Source organism: Carcharodon carcharias, chromosome 9 (genome assembly GCF_017639515.1).
Source record: "Carcharodon carcharias isolate sCarCar2 chromosome 9, sCarCar2.pri, whole genome shotgun sequence".
In the NCBI taxonomy this organism is placed as follows: domain Eukaryota; kingdom Metazoa; phylum Chordata; class Chondrichthyes; order Lamniformes; family Lamnidae; genus Carcharodon; species Carcharodon carcharias.
In genome coordinates, this window is record NC_054475.1 from 11,442,122 (window position 1) to 11,457,539 (window position 15,418).

The 15,418-nt window shown below is 44.6% G+C and overlaps 1 protein-coding gene and 1 pseudogene across 1 annotated transcript in view; both read right to left on the bottom strand.

Annotated features, from left to right (window-relative positions):
* The window catches only part of nuak2 (NUAK family, SNF1-like kinase, 2), a 41,651-nt gene extending 28,611 nt beyond the window's left edge, over positions 1–13,040 (bottom strand). The window contains exon 1 of the mRNA XM_041196054.1: positions 12,534–13,040. Coding sequence (XP_041051988.1) covers positions 12,534–12,788 — 255 coding nt within the window. The 5' untranslated portion in view covers positions 12,789–13,040. The remainder of the gene's footprint in view (positions 1–12,533) is intronic.
* LOC121282656 lies at positions 8,455–8,546 on the bottom strand (annotated as a pseudogene).
* Positions 13,041–15,418: the final 2,378 nt, after the last annotated feature.

Below are 15,418 nucleotides of genomic sequence, written 5' to 3' on the forward strand. Positions count from 1 at the left end.
CTCATCCTAAAACACTTCAAGACATCTTCCCACATGACAAGGCAGCATGTTGTAGTAATGTAGCTGTCACAGTCAATAATCTTGCATTTTTGGATGAGAATCCATAATAAATGGGATAGGGGAATACAGGTGAGTGGAATGCTCAAGCGGCCCTGAGCGTCTCCAGTTCCAACTTTCGATGTACATAGAAACATACGGATTAGGAGCAGGAGTAGGCCACTCGGCCCCTCGAGCCTGCTCTGCCATTCAATAACACCATGGCTGATCTGACTGTAATCTCAAACCCACATTCCTGCTGACCCCCGATGACCTTTCACCCGTTGTTAATCAAGAATCTAACTAGCTCTGCCTTAAAAAATATTCAAGGATTCTGCTTCCAACGCCTTTTGAAGAAGAGAGTTCCAAAGACTCAATCCTCAGAAAAAAAAATTTCTCATCGGTCTTGAGTGAGCGATCCCTTATTTTTTTTTAAAACAGTGACCCCCTAGTTCTAGATTCTCCCACAAGGGGAAACATCCTCTCTGCATCCACCCTGTCAAGACCCCTTAAGATCTTAAAGGTTTCAATTAAGTTGCCTCTTACTCTTCTAAATACCAGTGGATACAGGCCGAACCTGTCCTCATGGGACAACCATGTAAATCTGATGGAATTTGATTGGAACTTGCAACGATTCTTTTCGTTCCATTTTGTGCTTTCTTTTTGGGCAAGGTGGTGGTGGTGGTGGTGGGGGGGGGGGGGGGGGGGGTGGTGGGGGGGGGGGGGGGGGGGGGAGAGGAGAGATATACAAAGCACCTTTCACAATCTCCTTTACTGCCAACAAAATACTATTTGCAACGTAGTCACTGTGGCAATGTTGGAAGTGTGGCAGTGATTTGCACAGAGCAAGCTCCCACAGGCAGCAATTAAATAATGATCTGAGAAACTGCTGTCTCAAGTCTTGGCTGAGAGATAAATCACAGCCAAGACACTGGAGAGAACTCCTGTGCCGTTCTTCAACATGGTGCCCGGGTTTCTGCAGACGGGGCCTCAGTTTAAAGTCTCACCCAACAGTCTGCACCTCCGACAGTGCAACACTCAAGTGCCAGCTCAGGTTTTGTGCTCTAGTTGCTGATGTAGGGTTTGAACCTACAGCCTCCTGACTCAGGAGGTGAGAGAGCTACCACTGAGCCACAGCTGACATGCTCAGATCAACAGAACTGTGACACTCCTACGCCTGAAGGAGAAAGGTGCAGCAAGCTACAAGTTTGTTTTTTTTTTTGCACTGAATTCACCAACAGTGCGATGAAACACCAGGGAAGTTTGTGGGCAGGGTGGAACTAGAAAGGAAAGTGGGGTGAATTTAGAAAATATTCAGTAACTATATTACTGCAAGATAAACTTTTACAAGGGCAAGTAGAGGACTGCAAAAAAAAAATACCCCTCATCAAGGACTGCATGCTCCTTTAAGGGGAAAAGATTACAAATGACATAAAAATCTGAATTGAATCACAAATATTAGGTTTGCAGGAGATACAGAATCCACATAAGCTTTCTTACAGGAATTATACTGTGCCCCATACAGCAGGTCTTCCTGAATGCCCAGTGAGGTGACACTACCCCTTTAAGCTTCATTAAAAAGTATAAAGATGATGGGCAAGAATTTGGAACCATGGCAGTGTGGTTTATGCTCTCGCGCCAGCCTGTTTTCTTTTAAACCAGGGTGTGATGCAAGAGGGCAAGTTGATTTGCTGGTTTCAGCATTTCAAAACCAAACATTTTCTTTATTAGTCAATGGTTTGCAGGTGAAAACAAAACTAGGAACTGATTATTTACTTCTCCTCGATGTATGTCTACAGGATTAAACCATGCCCCTTTGTACAAATAGACAACACTAGTAACTGAGCTTCATAACAGGCCAGATAAAACTAGGCGAGACTCAAACCGACAGGCCCGAGAGTGACTTCCTACTGTATGAACCTTAGCATTCACTTTACGTAAATACTTAATGTATGTATGAGGAACAAAATGCCTCTCCCATGCCCCAGCTGCTGCACCGTCCGTTGGTGACCACCCAAGGCTTGTATTCCAAGACACTGCTCAGTGTCACTCCAACAGCATTCACACGAGGATATCGGTTGACGTGTCATTTTCCTACCATGACACAACAGTCATGCAATGTTGCCATACGAGGAAGACATCATTCAGCCCCCTCAAACCTCATCCGTCATACACATCATTGCTGATGTGTATCTTAACTCTAGCTACATGCCTTGGTGCCATATCTCAAGTCACAGTTGGATGGTTTAATGTACCTCTGATTAATTAGTGCAATACCCACTAATGCAGTGTAACATTTTCAATTTCATCTATAGGGGATCCTGATTAATGCATCAATTCATGTATCAGTATTGGGCTGTACAAAAAAAAATATTTAAAATATAATCTTCCCCTTTACTTTTATACCAAGTCATCCTCTTAGATCAGGAAGATTGGATGATTGCATCTACAATCATCTCAATCACGTTCTTTCATCAACCCAATACGTCAGTTGTGCCGGGAAAACCCTGTCCAACTTTCATTGGCCTCATTGCCTCGATTCTAACTAGCAGATACCATTCCCTACACGCCTTTTGCAATTCAGAGCAATCCAGGTCTTATTGAATCAGAGTTCCTGGGACCTGCTTTAGAATCTGGACAAGCTCTGACTGGCCCACAGGTACCCAATATAAACTCAAAGCCCTTCCATGCTCCCATCCACCACTAGTCAGGACTTTGAGAGTCCACAGTCAACGCTGGGAGTTACTTCTGGGACCAATGTACCTCCCTTCCACCAAAGGTTATCTGATCTCCTGTCACTGGGGAATTAAAGGCCCATTTATTCCCTGAGGCCCATTTATTCCATGAGGGTGAATGTCCAACCACTTTTCCTAGGCTAGGGAGGACTCGAGAGTTGGGAGTGGATAACTAATAGACACTCTTCCATCAGTATTGGCCTATAATCAGGCTTCCATTCGCTAGCTCTGGCAATTCCTTGTTTTAATTGCATAAATTCTCATGGCTGATTCACCAGAGTTGCTACTTACCAGATGGTTCAGTCACACTCTCATTGACCCTGACCTTTTATCTCCTTCTCACCCTGCCAGAACTTAACCAATTGATTAACTAGCACAAGCTTCATATCAACCAACTGCTCCATAATTCCACATGAGTTGGAACCTGTTATCTACTTAGCTCAGTCATTCAACTTTTATATAGCTATCCTGTCATCGTATAACTGTGTCCCAATTAGGGGCAATAACATTATTGATGGGTGGGAGTTCATAATAGGCAGCTCTCCTGCAGTCCACAGCTAACAGTCAAAAGAAAGAAAGATTTGTATTTATATAGCACACGGCATCTGAAAACACTTTACAGCAAAGTTAAGTACTTTTGAATTATAGTAGTATAGGAAACACTGCAGCTAATTTGCACACAGCAAGCTCCCACAAATAATGACCAGATAACCTTTTTTAGTGAAGTTGATTCTGGGATAAACATTGACTAGGACACAGGGAATAACTGCCCTTCCTCTCTTTGCAAAAGTGCCATAGGCTCTTTCACATCCACCAGAGAAGGCAGATGCAGTCTTAGTTAAATGCCTCATCCAAAACATGGCACCTCTAACAGTGTGGCACTCTCTCAGTCTACTGGACTGTCAGCCTAGTCTCTCGTGTTCTGCGGTGGAACTTGAACCCACAATCTTCTGACTCGGAGGTGGAGGAGCTGCCCACTGATCCACAGCTGACATGTATTCAAGTCAGTGGATTTACTCCACAGCCCTGCCAATCTTACCAGCTGAACTTTCTCTAAACTTGAAGACACCATTGGATGTGCAGATGATTGCACTGCCCACCAGTGCACTGAGCCATTTCAAACCAGGACACATCCCAAGTTCAAGCTCCTTTGAGGGAACAGTTAGGGAGTTTAGCGTTCCTCTCAGCTAGAAAGGGAGGGGGAGAGAACATGCAAAATGTCACTCCTGAACGATTCACAGTAACTGCTGCTCAAATCGCAGGCAAGAATAGGATCAGTCTTGGTTGTGATGCTCCCCATGGCCAAATTACACTGCCAAGGTCCATACCGAGAAACAGACACCTGAACAAGTTGGGAAGAGATGTCCCTCATTGTGCTTGGAACTGTCCCCTGGCCAATGCCAGTCCCCATGGGAAAAAAAAAGAGCAGCTACCCCACTCCCTAATCATCCAATTCACTGCACATTCACTTTACTCGAGGTGGCTTGGTAACACATTGCTTGGTAACACATTAACAGTAATCGCTTGAGAAAGCAGTTTAATTGCGTGCCATTTACTTTTTGATATTACACTGCAATCCTACATTGTGCTTAAACAGCCTTTTATCATGTAATTCCCATCAGGTTTATTTGCATACGACATCAAAGAGCAACATCTCCCACTTGATAACAACCCACTGCAAAAACAGAAGTCAGGAGAAATGAACCGGAGGTATTGTTTCCCTGTCACCTCCAGTGCCATGCACTTAAATCAGTTGCTGGTGGATGCCTTCCATAGGAACAGGAGGAGGCCATTCAGCCCCTCAATCCTGCTCTGCCATTCAATTAGATTATAGCTGATCTATATCTTAGCTCCATTTACCCATCTTGGTTCCTTACCCCTCAACATCCTTACCTAACATAAAGCTATCAACCTCCATTTTGAAATTTTTAGTTGACCCCAGCTTTTTGAGGGAGTGTGTCTCAGATTTTCACTTCTCTTTGCGTGTTAAGTACTTCCTGACAACATCCCTGAATGACCCAGCTCTAATATTAAAGATTATGAAGTGCTCTGTGTGAGAAAATCTTGCTCAGAAGTGTATTAGTCAGCACGATTCTGATCTGCTGCTGTAAGATGCTGTGTTGTGACGGTCATGGTAAAACTCTGTATTTGCTATAAATGTCCATCAGGATGGTGAGCACAGATTGGGCCCCAAGGTCAGTGTAAAGAAGTGAACTGTAATTTTCCATTAATACTTTCTGCAGAACTGTACAGCAATTGCACCATCATATGCTTCACATCAGGGATTCTGTACATCCTTTAGTAAGTTTATGTACATTTGAGGAGACGGATGTGTGGGCGAGTGTAATTTTTAAAATTTATTCACTCATGGGATGTGTGCATCACAGGCAAGGCCAGCATTTATTGCCCATTCCCAATTGCCCTTGAGGAGGTGGTGGTGGTGGTGAACCGCTGCACTCCATGTGGTGTAGGTACACCCACAGTGCTGTTAGGAAGGGAATTCCATGATTTTGACCCAACCACCCACATTGAAGGAATGGGGAAATAGTTCCAGATCAGGATGGTGTGCGGCTTGGAGAGGAACTTGCAGGTGGTGGTGTTCCCATGCACCTGCAGCCCTTGTCCTTCTAGATGGTTGTAGGTTTGGAGCAACGGGTATCTTTGGAGCAATGGTTCTGAAAGCTCTCCACCAGTAGGGGTTTTCCTCACCTCATGTCTGGGTCTGTTGTAGACTCATTATTAGAAATTGTTCAATGTGATTAGTCAATAACTCCATTATCATTGTCATCTCACTACAGGATGGTAGAAGACTAACTAAGTGGATCTTGACAATTTATCTAAGTTCCTAATTCTTCCAACACAGGATATGACTGTCATGAGGTCATCATGACAAGGTATAAATGCCTCACATATAAAACCACAAACCTTCCTCCATCTTGCCTTCCCTTTGCAATTTGGATGCTTGTACAGCCTTTAATGATGTAATTCCCATCAGGTTTATTTGCATAAAACATCAAAGAGTGACATCACCTCCCACTTGACACCAATCCACAACAAAAACAGAAGCCAGGAGAAATGAACACTGAGGTATCGTTTCCCTGTCATATCCATGAATTTTTTCAACTGTCATGCACTTAAATCAGGTGCTGGTGAATTCTTTACATAGGAACAGGAGGAGGCCATCTGTGCTCACCATCCTGATGGACATTTACACCAAACAATACAGAGTTTTACAATGACCATCACAATATGGCATCTTATTACATGTCATACTACAGCAGATCAGAATCGTGCTGTAACTGGCTAATACACTTCTGAGCAAGGTTTTCTCACACAAAGCACTTCATAATCTTTAATATTAGAGCTGGGTCATTCAGGGGTGTTGTCAGGAAATACTTAACACAAAAAGGGAAGTGAAAATCTGAGACATGCTCCCCAAAAAACTGCTGAGGCTGGGGTCAGCTAAAAAACGTTTCAAATGGAGATTGATTGCTTTTTGTTAAGTAAGGGTGTTGAGGGGTAAGGAACCAAGATGGGTTCCCTTAAATTGCAAACTGTAACAAAAGACAAAAAACTTTAAAGGAAACACACATTAAATTAGAGTGTTGTTTCAAGGGCTGATGAAATGCTCCAGCCCTTGTAGTGCCCACTGTTGTGGAAGGCTTCCTCTATTTATACTGTTTTGAGTACACCTGTAACTAATTGGCCAATTAACCAGGCCAAATTAAAGTGATAGCCTCTTAAAGGAACGCTGTAACAAAGGAGAAATTTTTTTCAAGGAACCGTATTGAATTAAATTTAAATATCATTTTGGAGACTGAGGCAGCACTCCAGTTCCCACCAGTCATGAAAGACCCCCTATTTATATGTGCTCCAAGTACTTACTTAAACAATGGGTTTCACCTGTGTATCTAACAATATAATTAACATCTTGCCTTCTTACACTTTTCAGATGTGGTAGGGTCCTGTGCAATGGAGCCCCAAATTCCCTGTAAGGAAATAAAATACAAATGCCTGCGGGGTGGGGGAAGGGGCTGCTAGTAATTGCTATATTAAATCCAGCAAGAAAGAAATCGCTTCTTATAGAAATCTTGGAACAAGGGAGATGCAAAGGAGCATTAAACAAAGATCACTCCATTGCTCCCCATCCCCCATAACTATCTCCATGTCAGTTTACAACATTACGAATGCACCTTAATTGTCCTTCTCTGCAATAGCACTTTCTCTAAAGTGAAAGCAGGTTTCAGAAACACAAGTGCAGATTTAATCAGCACGTTTCGTCCAGTGACAACTCCCCGAAAAACTTCTTACATATTTAATGAACAGGCTGGCTTTCACATAACTGCACCTGTTTGAATAATCTCACCCAGGGCTCTTGTCCAGAAAACCACCCGCTCAAAGGGAGCACTGTTGTAAGAGCTAGTGCATTCACACAGGCCAACTGACACAGTGCTGAGGGGCAGCTCGTCACTCGAGCAAGTACAATGAGCTACTGAGCGCTGCCCAGCCGCTGTATTCATGCGAACCCCAGCAAGAATTGCCATCATCTGACGTTATAATATTAAATCTATAACATTTTTAAAACCATGATGAGTGCAGGATAATTGTGTTTGTAAAATACAAGCTAGGAATGAAAAAATTGTTGTCTAACTTACAAGGTTTTCCCAGAACCATTGAGTTTGTCGGTGGGTGGGTGGGGGGGGGGAGGGTAACATTCTGCCACAACAATAACCCTTCTCAGCATGGAGGTGTATTTTCTGTTCTTTATTGTGGCTGTGTCAGAATCCTGGAACTCCCTGCCTAACAGTACTGTACAAGCACCTTCACTATAAGAATTGCAGTGACGTATATTGTAAATATATCTTGTGATTGCAAGTGTAGTGAGTGCACATACTGTATTGAAAGAAATTGAACTGAATTGTACCATTACATAATGTCAATTTGAACTGTTACGTAACATATTTTTACAAATTTTAAGAACAGCATATTTAAAAAGGGGCAACTAGGGATGGGCAATAAATGCCCCTTGCTGGCACTTCCAACATTCTGAGAATTAATAAATTAAAGATAAATGCTTTTGAAACAAGCTTTTTTTTTTGTGCGTATATGTGGCATGGTTCCCTTTCAACGTCTGTGTGTCTGACTCTCCAAACACACACAAAGAGCAACATTTCAACTTATTGCACTGGACTAGCAATCTATCTCACTTGGCGCATGGGCCATAACTGGCAACCACAAGAGTGTCTCATCCATACCAGATTCTGGGTGAAATGTTGACATAAAACAATAGCTTTGCAATGACACTGAGCGTTCAATTGAAAGCCTGCTATTTCTAAATCAGAAAGCAAGCTGAACTTATATGAACATAAATCTTGGTTGAAGTTAGGTTTATTTTTAAACCACCTCATTTAACAGCGTGAATTTTGGGATTCAGGATGTTTTCCCAGAAATGACCACTGAGCAAACAAGCCTGAATCACACATTAATTCTGCACTGCTTACATTTAAGTTCTTTTACTGTAGCTCGGGTGCATCATCAATGTTAATAAGCACAATAGCTAGACTCCAATCATCACTCCGAACACCAGGCTCAAATTTCATCCTTCTGAAAGCATTTTATCAAAGGACAAGATCAGCCCTTTTGAGAAAATCCAATCACATCAGGCGCAAGAGGTAATTTTTTTTAAAATATGGAATGCTTCACGAATTTGCGCAGGGGCCATGCTAATCTTCTCTGTATTGTTCCAACTTTAGTATATTTTAAGGGCACATCACAGGGACTGAGTCAAACAAGTTTAAATCCCTAAATTTGCATAATTAAGTGGCTGTTTATAAACTCAATATGACCATTCCAGCCATGCTGGAAACAGAGTCAGAGAGTCATTAACAGTGCAAAAGGAGGCCATTCGGCCTATCGAATCCATGTGGGCTCTCTGTGGAACGATCCAGTCAGTCCCACTCCCCTTCTATCTCCCTATAGCCTTGCATGTTTATTTCCCCCAAATGCCCAGCCAATTTCCTTTTCAGTCCCACTCCCCTTCTATCTCCCTATAGCCTTGCATGTTTATTTCCCCCAAATGCCCAGCCAATTTCCTTATGCAATCATTGATTGTCTCCACTTCCATACATACAGGAAAGCATCCTTGGGCCACTTTTGCAAGAGATTCTGTTCCAAAGATTGGTGAAAATCTTGACTTTGCTTTGAATAACCCGAGCTCATCCCCTGTCCAGACTATCTCAATATAGCTATGTTAAGTTGAGTTAGTTAATTGGAAGCAGATGGCTTTAAGTAGAGTTCAACTGCCCTCTGTCTCTGGGTGGCCCCCACACTAAGCTCTGTGGGTTGATCCCTTGAGGAAGACATATGGGCTTTGGGTGTGTAGAGAGGACCCCAGCCTCTCCCACTCTGGATTATGACACTCCATATGGTCAAATAACCAAACCAACTTCATTGCCTTGACTCCCACACAAGGAGCTACCTGTTGCATGAGGTATTGGTGGGTCTCATGGACTTGGACACCAGCATGAGCCTGGGTCTTAGAGGGAGGGAAGAGAGTAAACTGGAAGAGGAGAGATAGGAGGGAAAAATCAGAAAATGGCTGCACAGAACCAGCTAAGTGGGTGTAAAGCAAACTTCTCAGTTCATAAACTAAATAAGCAATCTTTGGAAAGTTTGAGAAATATTTGACATGGAGAACTGAGATATGGCTGCTGAGTGGGAGATTAATTGACAAGATTGACAGATTCTTAAAAAGATAAAATGTTTGTGATTCAAGTCAAAAAAATGAAGCAAAGGCTCCAACATAAATATCATCTCAGCATGACAGCCCTTTTCCTATCCTCTTCACATTCTTTGCTACAAAAAATCCCAATGTTACAGTAGAGCAGTGCTGTCATTGGGAAGCACATCCTGGGAACACACCCATGATCTTCTGTTCTTTAAAATGAATGGTGAAACATCCCAGGAAAATGAACCTGTGATTTTCTGATGTATAATTCTTACAGAGGGAGTGCTGGTTTAGGGAATCACTCCTATGGCACCAATACAGTGAAAGGAATAATTCAGACTTATGCCAGTAGTTTTTAAATTTACAATTACATTTCTTATATATCACCCTGAATTAATTGCTGAAGATGCTATCATCAAGTGTCAGACTTCTGACCACCATTAGTTCACCCTAATGTGACCAGAGGACACAGAGCACTGCCAAAAGAAAAGGTTGTGGGGGTGGTGGGAGAGAGAAAGAGATGAGAGTGTTTCAAGGCAGTGAATTGTTGTGACTTAATTTGTACAAAAGGGTGACAGCAGCTCAATGATAACTTTTAAAACGGAATCAGATAAACACTTGAAGGACAAAAATTTGCAGGGCAAGGGAATGGGACTAATTGGCTGACTCAGGCATGATGGGTTGAATGGCCTCCTTCAGTGCTGTATCATTCAATGATTTTAGGTCAGCTCAAAATGCTCTGTCCCAGAATGGACAGGACTAGCAATAACTATCATATCAACATTGGGATGGAGCATGGGCTGCCAGGATCTGATTCAAGGACCTCATACATGCCCCCCCCCCACCCCCCACTCCTAGGGTAACACCCAAACTTGCGCTTGCCCAATTTCCTAAGGCCACCAACCTACCTATGCCCAGCTCTTGGCGAATCTGGTAGGTTTATGCAGGGTTGCCAGTTGGGTTGCACAGGAGCCAGTGACACAGTCGCTCCTCAAAAAGAGGATACAAAATGCAGTTTGAGGGCATATTCCGCAATTCCAGGGGTTTCTATTGGTGTATTCACCATCCTGAGACTCTTGGTGCTTATGTTTAGAGGGTTGGAAAATCATAACGGTTGATGCAGAAGACTCCACCTATCAAGCTCCACATACCCACTGTACTGTCTTAGTACAGTCCCAGTGACAGCTTTGAAATGGACCCTCAACTGATCACACTGGACCAAGGGTGGTGTCAGGCATGTATTCAATTTTGGCCGATAAAATGTTCTCCCTTCATGATCTCCTGGCAAAATGGCAACCAACCACTGGTCAGTTTTCATTCAAAGGAAAACTAGCTGACAGGGTAGCCTGGCAACATGACCAGGGACTACTACAGGGAAAGGGTGAAAAGCAGTTGCCTTTAACAAACCCACTTGTGACAATCAGGGACAAACCTATTTTCAATAAAAGGGAACAGAAGAATGGGAGCTAGCCCTTTGAGCTCATTTTCCTATTCAGTTTGATCTCAGTCAGTCTGTACCTGAAATCAATTTACCCATCATTGCTCTGTAACCCTTAATATGCACAAATAACAAAAATCTATCAATATCTGAACTGGAATACTTAAAACGGATCCTCGGCATCCACAGCCTTTTTTTTTGGGGGGGGGGGCGTTGTGGGTGGAGGAGAAAGAGGGGAAGAAACTTCCACATTATGGATTGGGGTTCTTGGGGAAATTCCATGGATTAAGGGGATTCCTGATTATATGACTATAGAACTATACACGGGGGAAATTCCTGAAATTCTCATAATCTGATAACAAGAGAGCATCAAAGCTGGGGTATGGTGACAAACCTGCAGCTAAGCCAAAACCAGCATTTCAACCGTGCGGATGCTGAAAATCTCAAACAGAAAACAGAAAATGCTGGAAAAAAAACTCAGTGTGACTCACTCTCCTTTGGTTCTGATCTGCTGAGTTTTTCCAACATTTTCCGGTTTTTTTTTTTCATTTCAGATTTTCAGCACCCGCAGTATTTTTGCATTTATATCAACCTTGTGCTGTTGCTGCACTCTGGGCAAAGTGACCGCTTCTGCCTCTAAACCCAGGTTGCACAGATCAGACCAGGTTGACGAACTAAGTAAGGGGTGCAGCAACTTTCCGCAACGTGCAAAGACATCCCAGGTAATAAAAGATAAATTTGGCCCATTCAGCCGCCATAACCCACCAATCCTGCTTCGAAATGGTCAGAACGGTGGGATACGATTCGCAGCCAGACTCCTGAGAAAAATGCAGGAAATACACGGGATCAATACTTGACTTATTTGGAAATCGCCAACAGCGATCCTGTCATAACCCTTGCCACAGGCATCAGTTATTGTTATCATAACACTGAAAAATAACGCCATGGAATTAACAAAAAACATGTTCAGACAGATTGTGGGCTCCGAATTAAAACCCTACATAGCAAGTAACCCACATAAAATTCATCATCAACTGGGACGCTATATTGAAAAATCCATGATGATTGTAAATATTTTCCCCGTGAACCATGTTCCTACACCAACAAGATGTATATAAAAGGCGCACACACACACACACACACACAGCTCTTAGCAAACCCCAAAGCGAATTTGGAACTAGTCCAGGGGTCGAAACGAGAGCCTCAGCCTTAAGATTCTGGTCAGCCGTATGACAAATAATATCTGCCCCAGATCTGTCAAGAAATGAATTTTTTTTTGCATTGTGCTGAGGCGGGTCCGAGAGGCACCAAGCAGCAGAGACGGGCTGTCAATGAGGTGAAGCGAGTTGTTAATTTCGAGGCTCCGAGGAAATTAACAGCGAGTCAATTTCGCGGAAGTTTTGACTGGTTCTCTCAGGAGAACCGCCGCCAACATTTCTCACCCTCTCCCACCACCACTCCCCCCCCCCCCCCCAAACCGCCTTTTCTACAATAATAGTCCCCCCACCCCACACACCCCCAAAGCAGATTCTCATTTGTGATCACCTTTACACTGTATGCCAATTTAATAATAAAAAAAAAATACAGAAATTCTCACCACTCGGCCGGATCTGTCAACCGCTTTCTTCACTTTACCATATGTGCCTTTGCCCAAAGTTTCGCGGAACTCGTAGCGGTGTCTCAGGTTGTGTTTGTGGTGGTGCCGCTTCACCGCCTGGCGTTTCATGTCGGGCGTCTGCGAGGTGGAGCGGGAGGCCAGCGGCGGAGGGTGATCCCTGCCGCCACTTGCAGACGGCGAGCAGGCGGCACCCAGAGCCGAACCCCGGCTCAGACAGGGAGGGACAGGATCCATTCGAACGAACGAGAGAGAGAGAGAGAGAGAAAGAGAGACAAGGAGATCCGAATGAGGGATGCAAAGTATCGGGAAACTGAAAGAAAGAGGGAGTGAGAGAGGGAGAAAAAGAAACGATATAATTCCGGCAGATCAGAGCTTCGTGGTAAAGTAACACATTATTAATATCCCCTCATTGTCCAGGTAGCATTAATACAGTGTATCCCCTCTTTGACACAATGTACCCTTCTCTCTCGCTAACACAAATGCAACAATTCCAGATCCCAGTCGCGTGTGGAACCTTCAGCAGCCTCCTAATTAGCCTAACCCCGCCCCCCCCCCCCTTGCTACGTCGCAGCCAATAGCCCGCCTCTCCGCAGCGCCACTGATCTCTGGCCAATCACGGAACCCCTTTCTTTACCTTTATTTCTCTCTTGTTCACGTCTTCCAAAGAGTTGTTGAGGTTGACAGAAGATGTTCTAACTTAAACTACAACCCCCCCCCCTTCCCCCTTTCCCCTTTCCCCCACACGGTTGCTGTTGTACACACTCCATCCGACTGCGATGAGGGGAAAGCCGCCTAGGGAAGGCTATTCGACTGCCAGGGGCTTCATCGCCCTTTCATTGCCAGGAGGAGCGGATGGGAGGGAGAGGGTGCAAGTTGGGGAGAATATCAGCATTTTCACGCTCTTGTCTCCCTCACCCCTTTTATGCCCAAAAGCACTCGGGCAAATTGGGACCCGCCACTTAACCCTGTACCCACCCCCCCCCCCCCCCCCCCCCCCCCACCTTCTCCACCAGCTGAGATCAAATATCCTAGAGCAGAATGTGCGCTGAATCCGAGAAAAGCGCATGATGAACCGGCCAGAGGGGAAGGCCCATCTAACCAACGGCGTTAATGCAAATTCCAGTGGTTCTGGAAACCTGAAATATTAAAAAATAATAGAGAAACTACAGGAAACACCCCCCCCCCCGCCCCCACCCCAAGTCAACAGGCCAGGCAAAGGTGGGAGAGGGGAGAAACAGGTCGTGTTTCAGGCCAGAATATTCATCAGAATAGACATGTTGAAAAACCGTGGGCCGGGCGCTTGACCAGGGGCTGGGGTGACAGACTTAGTTCGGCCTCTTGTGTCCAAAGCTGAAAATGGAATACGACGTCAGCGGGGCTGGAAACAGCGGCAATTCCCATCCCCCCCCCGCGCCCCCGTTGGACAAGTGGGAACAAGGAACAATTCGTCGGAAAATAAACCGCCAAATGACCCGGGAACATAATCGGTTTCTGTTTCTGATCGCCGCACAAGAGTCTCCTAAGGAAAACTGGGCGGCCAAGGCACGGAGTCAGGACAGGTACCTCAGCGGTGATGGCTCACACAGCTGAATGGCCAGCGATGTGCAAAAAAGCGTTTTCCCCCCCCCCCCCAAAAAAAAAATAAATGAGATTTTCCGCCGTGTGGCTGATTCAGGTACATTATTGAGTGGGTGCCCAGCTCCCTTGAATTCACGATTAGAGCATCAGAAACGCTGATCGAAGGCTGTTTTGGTGAAGTATCGGACGCGATATCATTGGACAATGCTTTTTAACCCTTCAAATGACTCCCCCTGCTCTCCAGGCCGCGATTCTACGCTTGCCCGGCCATATCAAAGTGGTCATTTTCCACCGCAGTGTGGAGCCTGATCCCTGAGCCTTTGGTGGCATTACTCTCGGGTGTGTATAGTGAAAGCTCCAGCTGATTGTCTTCCCCTCCCCCTTGAGGGGCAGCTAATACCCCCCTGTCTCTGCAAGTATTGATGTTGCCCACTAGGAGGTGCAGGGATCCCAGCTACCGCGAACATTCCCAGTGGTCTGGGCCAATCAGGAATGGAAACATTCCAACACAGAAACAATAGCTGCAAAAGGTCCCAAAACAATGATGTTCTCTCAGTAAAGATTAACCATGAAACGCAACTTGCTATGAAGCAGAAACTGGTATTATTGCCAAGTTTCTTTTTTTTTTTGCCTGTATTTATTTTTGGGTAAAAAGTACACAAGATGCCTAAACTGATACTGTGGTAAAATGCCACAAGCATGGGAATGTCAAGGGGTATACAGTTGTTGACTGTCTCCTCAGAGAGTGGCCGTGAATAGTGAATGACGTCAGGAAGCACTCTTCCGCCCAAAGGTCAGTGAATATGGAGAAGCTTCTCCCCAAAATGCTAGGGGAACATGGTGGGAGGGAGGTGGAGGGAAGGGAAGGGAGGGGGCGAAGGGAACGCCACTTTGTCTGTTTAAATTTTTGGCACCAAGGTGGAAGGGTTTTTGATAGATGGGGGTATCAAGGGATAAGAAGCAAAGCCAAAATGGGGTTGAGGTGCTAATCAGGCATTGTGTATGAATGGCGGAACAGACTAGAGGGGTTGAATCGCCTCCTGCTGTTGCAATGAATGTAACCTTGTACATAATTTTAAAGACTTAACTCACCATTCGGTTATGTATTTAATTGTGGTTCAGCTCGGAAATGCATTGATGTGGAAATGGACCAGACAGACAGACCAGGAAGAGAGTAAAATGGATCCCAGGCCTTTGCTGGGCTAGATGATCTCACCAGGGGCGTTTGGTGCTGGGGAGAGGGTGCTGCTGCTCAAATTGACTATTTTAGTAGTTCTTCTGGACTT